Source organism: Natrix helvetica (genome assembly GCF_964273705.1).
Source record: "Natrix helvetica genome assembly, chromosome: 1".
In the NCBI taxonomy this organism is placed as follows: domain Eukaryota; kingdom Metazoa; phylum Chordata; class Lepidosauria; order Squamata; family Natricidae; genus Natrix; species Natrix helvetica.
The window spans coordinates 297,994,788-298,007,810 of NC_138548.1; the positions used below are offsets into that span (position 1 = coordinate 297,994,788).

The 13,023-nt window shown below is 38.0% G+C and overlaps 1 protein-coding gene across 1 annotated transcript in view; it reads left to right on the top strand.

Annotated features, from left to right (window-relative positions):
* The window catches only part of HEMK1 (HemK methyltransferase 1, mitochondrial release factors N(5)-glutamine), a 62,974-nt gene that overhangs the window by 7,165 nt on the left and 42,786 nt on the right, over positions 1-13,023 (top strand). Inside the window, exons 4-5 of the mRNA XM_081936778.1 lie at positions 543-636; positions 12,703-12,864. Coding sequence (XP_081792904.1) covers positions 543-636; positions 12,703-12,864 — 256 coding nt within the window. The remainder of the gene's footprint in view (positions 1-542; positions 637-12,702; positions 12,865-13,023) is intronic.

Here is a 13,023-nt window from a genome sequence, read left to right on the forward strand (position 1 = left end):
ACATTTCAAGAGTTCTCTATAGTATCAGTTTGTGGGTTCCTTGGTATACTCTGAGCTTAGTTGTTTTCTTGCAGGTGTTTCATTACTAAACTAAATGGTGGGTAATTTGGAGCTAGAAAGGAATAGGGATTTACAGCCTTTTTGCTGAAACCCAGCATTCACTTTCCGTTTTCAGCAAAACTGGCCCATAGCTTAATGGTAGTTTGCTTAACAACCATCGCACAAAAGGTCATTAAATTGGGTTGTCTGTTTTTTTACTGTCACAGCTTACGACATAATGGGCAGCATCTATACTTTTAAAAAAGTAGAATTTATAGACAGAAAAGTTTTGCCTTCAGAAGAGCTTCTTAATGACATCAAGGTACATTTAGAAATTATTTATGATAAAATGCCTCTGGTGGTACTGGATGTTCTTGCCTTCCATTTCATTTCACAAAGAGAAGGACTGCCAGTGCAGTTTGTGTTTAAGCAAACGATGCGAAAATAAATGAGATAATAACATCTTGTACCAAAAGTATCACACAATTCACCTTCTATTCCAGGATGCCAGTACAGTATGTTCTTGGTGAATGGGATTTCCAAGATCTGACCCTCAAGATGAAGCCTCCAGTTTTCATTCCTCGACCAGAGACAGAGGCAAGTTATTAGAAAGGAAAAACTGCAGCTGTTTTCTACATGCATATAAGTGCCTGCAACCTCTTGTTTTGAAGGAAGCACAATGGTGATCAGCCAGCTTCAGGGAACCTAAATAAGGACAGGAGGTTCTTCCTTTTTTAAAAAATAAAAAAATGTATTTTTAATTTTCAAAACAAACACAACACATCCTTCTTTACATACTGTAGAAAGTGTATCAGTTGGTTATAAAAGGCTTTCGTGCATCTCTTCCACAGTCAACAAACATAATTCATATTAACTCAAGTATTTTAGCTCAAATATTTATACATGTTACCATCATCATACCTCCATTTTCATTTGACTATAATTGTTTAAACGTGCTTCATCATAAAATATACCAAGATTTAATACATAACCACATACTGGCATTTCATTTACTATTTCTAAAACCCTCCAATAACACTGAATCCTTATGTCCTATTCTAACTAAACATCCATAATATTTAATAACAAAATTTTCTAATCCTCCTTTCCAAATCACTGTTTACAATTTACATCCAGTTTCCTTATGTTGTACCCATACCTATATATATGTTGTTATCATTATCCCTCCTTTAATTAACTATATCCTGTATCATAACATTTCCCCCCTAATAATCAAGACTTAACTGTATCTAACTTAGTTCTTTTTTATTAACCTTTATATATAATCCAAAAGGATTTCTAATCTTCCTTTCATGGATACCATTCAATATTCATATCCAATTATTACTTATCATAACACTACGCATTGTATACATTATTATCATTATCAGTTATTTATTTAACTATATCTATTGTCACTAAATTTCACTAAGTTTAACTAATTTTAAATTATACTCTTCCATCTATCAACCTGTATCTTTCCAGTAGCAAAACAGTCTCATATCTTCTGCCATTTGTGGTGTCAGTCCTCTAATCATCTCCTTAATCAACTTTGTATGGACTCCTTTTAGCAACTCCTTGCTTATAAAATCTCTCATGTAATTTCGATGCCCTTCTTCTGTTTCCTTAATCAGCTTATCTTTGATTGTGGGTAGTGTTATCAATGATATTGCTAATAAAATTTCTCTCTTTAAATCCATAAATTCTTTTGTTTTTTCTTCTTCTGTATCTTGCCATCTGGAGTAGATTTCCTCTCCATTTAATTCCTCTTTCAGTATTCCACTCTTTCCATTTTCAGAGACAAACCAATCACCATAAATATCAGCAAATTTAATTTCTTTATATTCATTTTCCACTTTGATTTTTAGGATTTAAACCACCACTTTTTCCACTTGATAAACATCTCCAACTTCTTCATCATATTTTACTGTTAGATGCTCTAAGTCTTCCAACTTCTTCTCTATCTTCTCATAAGTGTTTGATAATTTCTGTATTTGTAAGAATATCTTTTGCAGGCTTAAAGTTTCTTTCTGTTGTTGAAATTGTGCCATTATCTCCAGCTAACAAACACTGCTACTCTGGCTTGGAAGGTTTTAACAAGATTAAGCATAGATTCACAATAACATTTTATTTTCACTTTTCTCTGGTTAAAGATATACTTCAAAGGGACATCTGTATGCTTTTCTTCTTATCACTCTCTATAAACAAGCAGTGAGACCTTGGAGTGCCAAGCCAGGATAATCAGTGAGAAAAGTAAGAGTGTTTCATTTCCAATACACAAACCTCCATCCTCCGAGTAGCAGTGTTATTGTTGCAATTTTCTTTGTTGTATCTTTTTGTATCTTTTTTGTATTTCAAGTTTTTAAAAAGTCCGATTCTTGAATGAGTTAGAAGAACACCCACAGTAATGAAAGAGGAGAATTTTAGTCCATAGGTTACAAAGAATAATAAAAGAAAAAAAAATAGAAGAAAACTTAATCCATTCATTTTAAAAGGCTTGCATAAATTCCATCCATGAAAATAGCATTTGAAAGTAAGATAACCCACTGTCCAAAACCATTCCAAACTTAAATCCGCCGCTTATTTCTTCTGTTCTCCAATTTAAATTAATTTTAAGTTTTTTATAGGCAGTCTCTTTTAAAACGGTAAAAATTCCTCACCAGCTGGAAACACTTTCTCTTTCCGTATCCTTCCGTTTTGGAGCCGCTCCGACTTCATCAGTCTTAATGGCTGGATTTTTTGTTGCCGGCTTGAAGAACTTCTCTTGGATCGATCAGGGACTTTGCAATGTCCCTGAGATCAGCAAGACATATTCTTCCTGTTCACCGTCTTTACAGGATGGTTTAGGTCCGATTGGACCACCCAGCGGCAAAAGTATCAGCTGCGGTCTGGGAGCATCGAGACCGCACGTCTGTATCGTTGCGACGTTGGCCCCTTCCCCGAGACAGGAGATTCTTCTTGATTCTGCCTTCTCATAACCATAGAGATTTTACATTTATATGTTGGTTCCATTGTCTGAAGACTTGAAAGAAACTTCAGAATTAGTTTAATTGCCATTTTCTTATCTGATGCAATTTTTCTCTTGAATGTCTCACTTTTTTCACAAACCTGATGTCTAGAGTATCTATGTTTGCCAAAAAGCAACAACTAAAAGTTTCCAGTTCCTGTGGTTTTTCTAGGTTGGAAATTACAGTTTATCCATTGGGCAAGGACAGTTTCTGCCTTGCTATGGAACATGATGATGAGTTATTTTGTGATCCCTTACCGATCCCAGATTCTAACAAAAGATCTGAACCTCAGTACAACCCTTGATAATCTGGATGCCAAATCTTCCTTTGCAAAAGGAGCTTGAAAGGAATAGCCCAACCCAAAACTGACAATCGTAATGCTACTTTCTATGCCAGGCTCTCATTGTCGCCGAACTGCAGCCTGTCCCACCCAATTTTTAAACAAGTATGTGATGCAAGCAGTCACAGGGAAAACAAAAGAGTCGTCACGCTATTTTGAAATCTACCTAGGCCAGTCTGGTTTGTAGTTAAGTACACTGTTGGGTTCTACCTTAGTATTTGCCAACAGATCAAATATTATGTGGGGCTAATTTTGAAGCAAAACACAGCAATGAGCTTCTTTTTTCAGGCCTTAATTTTAGCAGATCCTCTATCTTTCTCCCTCTCTTTGCTCAAATTTCTGAATGGACCTGAACTGGATGAGTGGGAGTTGTCAGTTTGTTATCAGTTAGTTATCAGTTAAGTTACACTGTACTAGTTTTTGAATGATCTTCTTACCAATAAAATGCACATTTAATGTAATGATTAACAGAGACTGGCAGTCGGAAGAGCATAATGTTAGAACCAGATATTTCTTCATATATCTTCCTGGAATACTACAGCTACTTTAACACTTGAAATTCTCTAAATAGGTCCTATTTTAATATTCCTTTTAAAAATGCTTCCATGTTACTGACTCAGTTTATTGTTTGTGTAGAGAAAAACAATTATCTGTGGAATCCTTGGTTTTCTCTGAGCTTGATTGCAGACATTTCATTGCCTAATGATTAAATAAAACCATCAGTCCTGGTGAGTGTGAGTTTTCTCCCTGTTTATATACTTGCCCTGCCAGTGAGTGGGGTTTTCTCCCTGAGAGTCCCTAGATTACGGTGTTGTTTTCTCTTGATCGTTTGTTTGATGTTAATCCCTTCCTATATCTGGGTGCAGCAGGGTTCCTACCGGTTCGGACCAGCTCAGCCAAACTGGTGGTGGTTTGCCGGCCTGGGTCGCCAGAACCAGCAGCAACTCAGGCCTGCCACACCTCGAAACTGGTTTCCTGGCTGGCGCGGCATGTTTTTTCCCCATTTTTTAATGTTTTGAGCATGCGCAAACCTATTTATGGGCAACTGCGCACACGGGTGGAGCGGGCACAGTTTTTGCGCATGCTTCGAACTGGCAGTAATGCTGGCAGCAACCCACCCCTGGGGTGTGGGCTCTGGGCAGGCTTGTTCTGCTCTTTTTGTTTCATTTTTTTTAATTGCCTCTTTTGCATAGACTTTAAATGTAGTTTTACCTCTGTGTATCTATTGAAAGCCGATTTGTCTCAATGCCAGAAACTCTCTAGCACCTTTAGATCTAGTTTGGTCTAGGATGCTCACAGTTTCCCAGTTCAAATTATGGGTGAGTCTGTGCATTGTGAAAATAAGAAGTTTTCATTGTGACTTCTAATTGCTAGGTGGTGTTCATGGATGCACTCTGTAGTCTTCGGCCCAGTTGTCCTACATCATGTCTGTCACACTGTATGTTGTAATGTCTTTTGGGGTATTATATGGGGTTTGGGGGGAGGGCTACTGGAGCTTCTGGTTTAAGTTGTTTTGGAGGGCTTTAGTTAGTTTATTTACCACGGTGATGCTGTGAGGTTGTAATAGTCTGTTAGTTATTTATAAAATGTATGGTTCTGTTCTATTTTTCACAGCTTGTTTTGCTTGTGCTATAGTGGATTGAGGGGTCAGGTACTTTTTGTTAAAGTTGTATGGGTATCTATTTTGTTGGGAGATATTGTATAGCAGGAGTCCCTAACCACCAGGCTGAGGATCACTATCAGACCGCAGCCTATTTGCAATCCCATATGAGCAGCAGGCCAGTGCACATTCTCGTGCGGGTCAACTCACACAAGCAGCGGGTTGGTGTGCATGCACAAGTGCGCATAGCTCAACTTGCAGGCATGTATGTATGCATGCTTGCCGGACCGCCACACATGTTAATCAAGCTGCGTCCCCACATGTGCATGCATGCACACCAGCCCACCACTCACACATCCTGGTTTAGGTCCTGTTCCCCCCCCCCCGCCCCAGCTGGGCCACCAAGCCAGAAAGGTTGGGAACCACTGTTGTATAGGCAGTCTGTTTACTTTTTCTGGTGTTCTGTGTTGCTACAGCACATTTGTCTGAATAATGTTCTTCTCCCATTGTGAACTTTATTCCTTTGAATTGTTTCATGTTTCTTTACTAGTTCTCCCTTTTTTATTATGGCATATCTACATACCAGATCCATACTTTTAGTAGAGGCTTTCTAGAGGCTGTATAACGCCTTTTGCTGTGAGGCCTCTGATTTGTTGGTAATATTTATCCATCAAACTGAAAGTAGGTAGTGAGGCAGTGGCTGACGAGATCTTTGATTCTGGATATTTCTATCTTGGGTTTAGTGTATTTAACTAGGTTTGGGTATGTTGGTAATCATCATCATCATGATCAAAAAGAATAGAGAGAAACTGAGTGCTCAAGCAGCACTTAGCAAGATAGAAATACATGACCGTGTGTCTTCCAAGAATCACCAGCACAATATTTATATAAATCTTGTTGCACAAGCTGAGTGGCTGACCAGCCTTTTAATCACTCAAAGTTCATAGGCTGTGCAAGGTCACTTTGCTTATTTCAAAACAACAGGATTTTTCTTGTGGGTCTTTTTCCAGGAATGTCATTTAAATGGTAGATGATGAAAGAAACTGCAACTACAAAATACTTCTCTTTTTCCATTTATCAGAAGAACATAACACCCTTTTTCTACTCTCTAATCGGCTGACTGTAGCTTTTTTTTTTTTTACACTTGGGAATATTTATAAAACTTGATGAAATTTACAATAAATCTACCAATTTGCTTGATGAAATTTGCAGTGAGTCTTCCAAATAAAAATGTTTAACAGTGTGCTGTTTATGTGCTTGGAGGATTTTCCTCGTTTCCTTAGCTAATGTGTATCCCAGTGCAGATTGAGAAGGAAAGGAAGATTTTTCCTCAAATAAGGAAAGAACAGTAACCCAATAGAGCATCCTTTGGGCTTTCTAAAGGAATAAACATGGTATTGTAGTCCACTACTGTCAGTATTTATTATAAGATTAGCCGTTTCCTAGGAATTCATCTTTACAAAGAAGAGGGAGTCAGGCTATTCTCCAAAACACCTGAGGGGAGGACAAGAAGCAATGAATGGAAACTAATCAAGGAGAGAACCAACCTTGAAATAAGAAGAAATTTCCTGACAGTGTTAGTGTATTTTTACGAGCCCGTGTAGTGAAGGTATAGAGTGGTGCAGTGGCCTAGAGATGGAGCTCTCGCCTCACAATCAGGAAGCTGTGAGTTCAATCCTAAATAGCGGCTGATATTTCTCTCTCTGGGTACGATGAGTAAATATCTGCTACAAACTTTTCATTCGCGACAGGAAGGGCATCCGGCCTGCTTTGGTTCCAAATAGTGAACCATTTTAGTATAAACTATGTTTTCTTTTTCTTTTCTTTTCTTTTTTTTGTAGATGTAATGCCCTTAATTGATATAACTTACTGTTTTTTACTACTTATAATCTTGCTTTTCCTGAAAAAGAATAAAGCGATGGGCTTTGTAGAAAAAGGAATTTTTGTGTGCTTTTTCCTGTTAGTGCTTATTTCTGTTTTTTTTTAAAAAAAAAAAAAAATAGGCCCGGCCACCAGGGGGCAGATTGGTTTAAAATTCAGAGAACAGCTATTTTATTGGGTTGACTTCTAGGAATTATTGTTCTGCTGTTTTAATAGGTTTCCTGGTGTATGTTTCTTCTTCCCTATTGATGTTTCTCTGTTTAGAGAAAAGGAAAGTAAGTTTGGTCAAAGTTCATATTTATTTTACAACCTACTTTTTCTTCTAGGAATCATTTGTTCCTGTTCTTTGTTCCTTTGATTCAGAGAAATGCAGCAATACACCTCAAAAACTTTTCTGAACCATTCTGGGTATTTTTGTCTTTTTACGAAAAGGACTAGAGATTTTCCACAACAACTGACCAAAATAAGTGGCTTGCTGAATATGTTAGGTGAAGTTTGCATGAATTACAGTGGTAACTTTTTTGACAGGAGTGAGGCTCTGGCCGACACGAAACAGGTTTCCCTGAAACAGCTTGAAGTCAGGAGTTATTCAGATCTTCGGAGTTTCAGAAGACACAAAACAGAGCTAGTCTTAGACTCTTTCTTAAATATGGTTACAATTCCAGTCTGCATGAAAGAAACAGTACAGGCAGAAAAATGGAGAGGACAGAATAGGTGGACATGCCTAGAATTAAAACCTGTGGCCTTCTTCATGTAGAAGATCCCAAGCAGTGATCTGTATATGCCTTACTTGGCTGTTTCCTGTGACATTGTAATTGCCCTTCTCTCTGCATATTTGGGTTTTGTTGATTCCTTATAATTTGATGGTGAAAATCATTAAAATATTTGAATTCTTTCTTCTTCTCATCCAGGTAGCTGTTCTATCTGTGTACTTGGGTTCTACAGTATAAAACGTCATGGAACTGTTTGGTTCCTTGGTTCACGGCCAGACCATTTTACTTGATAAGGAGAGGAGGGAAACAAACAGCCACACTTTCAAATACATTGGCTTCTTCAGGCTGTGTCCTATCTGCATTGCAGTTTCTGTTTACTGCAATGCACTTCTGATATTACAGGTTTTCTGAGGAACATTGGATAGCTATTGTACTGTTTTCGTACAAAACATGGCATTGAATCTTAGCAAAACTAACAGAACTGAAGACCTTTTAAAAATGGCTTTTTTTCCCAGAAATAAGTGATCTTTTTCTCCAAAATATCCAGCTTTTAATTTTTTAAATTCTAAATTCTCCACATAAAGAAAAAAATAACATATTTTGCTATTCCTAAGAAAAAACATTGACTATCTTGGGCATTTTTCAATGGGAAAAGTATTATACAATGCAGTACAGTACAGTACAGTACAGTACAATAGCAGAGTTGGAAGGGACCTTGGAGGTCTTCTAGTCCAGCCCCCTGCCTAGGCAGGAAACCCTATACCATTTCAGACAAATGGCTATCCAACATCATCTTCCAGTGCTGGGGCTTTCACAACTTCTGGAGGCAAGCTGTTCCACTGATTAATTGTTCTAACTGTCAGGAAATTTCTCCTCAGTTCTAAGTTGTTCATCTATACTGTACCTGTTTTTCTTGCCTAAATGTAGAACCTTATTCTTTTCACCATTGAATTTCATTTTATTAGATAGTGTCCAATGTTCAAGTTTGTCAAGATCCTTCTGTATCTTAAGCCTATCTTCTGGAGTGTTGGCTATTCCTGCCAGCTTGGTGTCATCTGCAAATTTGATGAATTCCCCATTTATCCCCTCATCCAAATCATTGATGAAGATGTTGAAGAATACTGGGCCTAAAACAGAGCCTTGGGGTACTCCACTGCATACTTCCCTTCATGTAGATGCAGTTCTATTGAGGACTACACGTTGAGTGTGGTTGGTCCTTTAGTAACTTAACCAAAATCAATGAAACCAATACAGATCAAAGTTTGCTTTATATTGTCCCTCAAAGCAATAGAAAATGGAAGGTGCTGATATATTATTAATTATACAAGAAACTGGTCTTTTTACTTTTAGTACTTTATTTTTCACAATAGTAATTGGAGAATAGTGGAAAACATAAATACAATGACGTGGATACAGGATTCAGGTTCGTCGATCATTTAATTTAAAAAAATAGTATTTCACTGCTTTCAAACTGCCTAGAGTTGATTAGAAAAAAGTTCACAATGGTTTGCTAGATTGTTCCAGAAGCATCTCTTAGCCCTGCCACACTTTTGTGTTTTATCTTGACTTTAGTCTTGAAATCTTTTTTTTATAATAAAGTGTTTTATTTTTTTCATTTTCATACAAATAACCACATGTATACTGTTACATAACCAATACTATTTTGTATTATTAAATATTTATGTCAATTTGTCTTACCATCAACCCTCAAGAAATATTATTGGCTCTTCTGCTTTCTATACACCATATTTGTACCTTATCCATCACTTCTTCTTCTTCCCCCTGTCCTCCTTCTCTTCTCTACCTCCCCTTCCTCTCTCCTTCTCCTCTCTCCTCTTTCCACTCCTTCTTTCCTCCTCTTCCCCCCCTTCCCTCTCTCCTAACTTTCTTCTTCCTTTACCTCTCTCCTCTCTTCCACACTCTTCATCTCATTTACTTGGTAAATGAGATGAAGGTAGCCTCTGAGCCAGCTACCTTTTATGTTGATGGTATTTATAATTTCATTTCAATAAACATCTTTAATTTTAACATATATCCTCCTTCTATTTTTTTGGAAAGAAAAAAAGTATACATATATAGCAATTATATTTTTAAACACACACCGCCAAACTTATTTTTGACCGAAATGTGGAATTGGTTACAATTTCCATCTATTCTCATAATATTGTATAGTTATACATCATTACACACTCCAAATTTTTAGTTCTGTCTTTATAATCTCAATAATTTTCCATTATAAGTATATTTCAAGTTCCCCCTCCATTTTTCCATATCTTTACTTAGCTTACATTTAATTGTCTTTAAAATTACAATCCTTGCTGTTCAATGCTTCTTACAATTCCATTGATCTGCTATATAAAATAACAAGCAATACACACCTAACTTTTGTTCATCTTCTTAAAAGTTCTATATGTGTCCATATTTCATATATTTTAACCTATATTTAATTATCTTTCCATTATCTTATTCATTCAATTAGCAACTCAATTTAATTATCATGTAAAAGAATAAATCACATAGCTCTACTTTATATTCTCCACATAGCAAGATTTTTGTCTTGAAATCTGAGTTGTATGCATGTATTAACATCTGTCTCCTTATTGGAACTCTAGAATTTACACATAAGAGACAGTTTATACTGAGTTTGAAATTACAGGAAGTCTGCTTAATGACCCTAATTGGGATTCGAATTTCCACTGCTAACCACAACATTGGGGGGAGACACCACTTAGCAATGGCAGTTTCAGTAGTCCCAGCTGCAGCCAATGTTCAGCCAAGACCTCACGCTTTTCCTTCCCTGCCAAGTCACATCGGTCTCAACTTTTCCCCCTCCCCACACACCTATCTCCACCCCCTTCTCTGCCCTTTTGGCCACTTTGGACTCCGTTGTCCCTGCACTTCACCACCATCACTCTGGCTACCTTGGGCTCCACTGCCTAGCCCACCACAACTGCCCTTCGCAGACTTCTTCCTCCCATTGCTGATTCCGCCTGACTCTTTTTAAGGCAGCTGCTGGTTGCACAAGACTTTGAGGCCATGTACAACCTTTCTGAGGCCTGGCATGGCCTCACAAAGAGCCAAGCCAGATGCACTTTGGCAGTGGGAGGAAGAAGATGACGAAGGTCAATAGACAACAGAGCAAGGGCAATGGGGAGGGAGCAGGGTGTCCAAAAGGGCAGAGATGGGGGTGGTGGGTGGTGATAGGCACTCCCTTAACTAAGCACAATAGGGTGCAATTGCACTCTGAAGAACTCATTGGTGCCAGCCACTTTATTTTATTACCTTTTACAAAGTGTGAAATATTTCCACAGTGATGACTTATTATGTCACACAATTGCATTTACTCCCTTTGAGTAACCGGGAGAGATGGGAAAGTTTTCCTTCTAGTTTCTGTGGCCTCTGCTGCACTATGACCTACTTTGCATTGCTTGCTAGCTGGAAGAGGAGGGGGGGTTGTGAATGCGAGGTATATGAGTATGCAGTTTGCTTTTCAAGTCATTCAGCACCGAATGCGAAAATAAGAATTAAAAAAATATGTCATTATAAATATTCATGCCACTTCATTGTTTACAAACTACAGGTGGTTGTCAAAGTTAAAGAAAAGTCTTTTCAATTTTATTGTTTTCATACCTACAAACATTTGTGCTCTTTGTGGACAAAGAGTTAGATTCAGAGTTGGTGCACAAAGGTTAGATTCAGGTTTTAGAAATATACAGAAACATTGAGAAATTGTTTCTTTTACTAGACCTAAGCATTTTTTATTTGTTTATTTATTCAATTTGTATGGCCAACCATTTCAAACTAGTGAACAATCATATAAACAATGAATAAGTTAAATATAAATAGAAGCCAAGAAATATTATAATCTGTCGGTGTCGCCATAACCAGGAAACAAGGCCCTTCACACACTCAGGATCCCAGGTTTATCATCAGGTCTCCAAGGTCTTCCAAAAGGCCAATGGGGTAAGAGCCATCCTAATCTCTGGAGGGAGAATGTTCCGGAGGGTAGGCGCTATGGCAGAGAAGGCACATCTAGTCCCGCCAGATGACATTCAATGGTTAATGGGATCCAGAACATACCCAACCTGCTGGACCAGATCTGGCAGATAGAAACATCTGAGGGAAGGCAGACTCTGGGGTAATTCTTGAAGGACTTTACAGGTGACAGTCAGCTCTTTAAATTGCACCCGGAAGCACACTGGTGGCCAGTGTAACCCCCAAAGCAGTGGTGCTTCATTAGCCAAACAGCTGATAGCATTTACAACCCTAAAATGATTATAGAGTTTGCTTCCAGAAAATTAGCAATGATCGTCAGTTTGAAAGGGATTAAAAATGTATTAGATAAGTTAATTAACGATCAGGTACTAAACAGCTAGTAGCGAAGCTGATTCTGTGTTACTTCCAGAATCAGGAGCAACAGGACCTAAACATCAGCTGAAACTTCTGAATGCTCTTAAGGGGGCCCATTTGCAATACATTGCAATAGTCCAAACAGGAGGTCACAAGGGGCACGAGTGACAGTGAGCAGAGCCTATTGGTCCAAGAATGCTCAACAGGCACACAACTCAAAGGTATGCAAAGGGTCCTCTTACCATGGTTACTGTCTATTCTTCCAGCATCAGCCATGAGTTCAAGTTCTGTTGGAGGGAGGAAGAAATTTGTATGAACTAAAAGTGATTTTATTAACAAAGGCAGCAATCCTACAAGTGTTTATCAGAGAAGTGTAGAACTTGCTTCTGAGTAAACCTAAATGCTGCACTACAGTATTACCTAGAATCTTTTAAAATGAAATTTTGATTGTAGCGATCTTCCACTTTTCTACCAGTGCCCTTACCTTTTAACACAGAGATTATTCTTTTTAAATTCTAGTTTCTCCACCACTTCCCAACAACTTTCAACGGCTGTCTTCTTTCTGCCTTGTGCATCCATTTGGCACTGAAGTGCCAAAGACTATCCATCTTTCTCAGCTTTGAAACCTATGTGAAATTGATGTAATAGTTAAGGTTTTGGTCTTGGTTATGGACTGTGGATTTTATATAATTGCGAGTCATCAGAATCTACGATTGTGGCAGCATTTAGTAAATTTTAATAAATAAATACATACATATTTGTATCTTCTAGGAACTGGTTTCTCTCATTCTGGATGAAGAACGGAGGAAGAGATTGACTTCCGCATGCAGCAGGGTCATTCAGGGTTTCCCAGGGACCCATGGTCCTATTGTTTTGGAAGTTGGCTGTGGCTCAGGGGCAATTGGTTTAAGTCTTCTGAAAAAGCTTCCTCAAGTAAGTGATATTTCATTAAACAGATATTTTTCCCCCATCTATTCAATTGTGTCCGATTCTCATAGGCTCTCCGGACAAGTCCCTGCAGTTTTCTTGGCAAGGTTTTTCAGAAGTGTTTTACCATTGTCTCCTTCCTATGGGTAAGAGAAAGTGACTGCC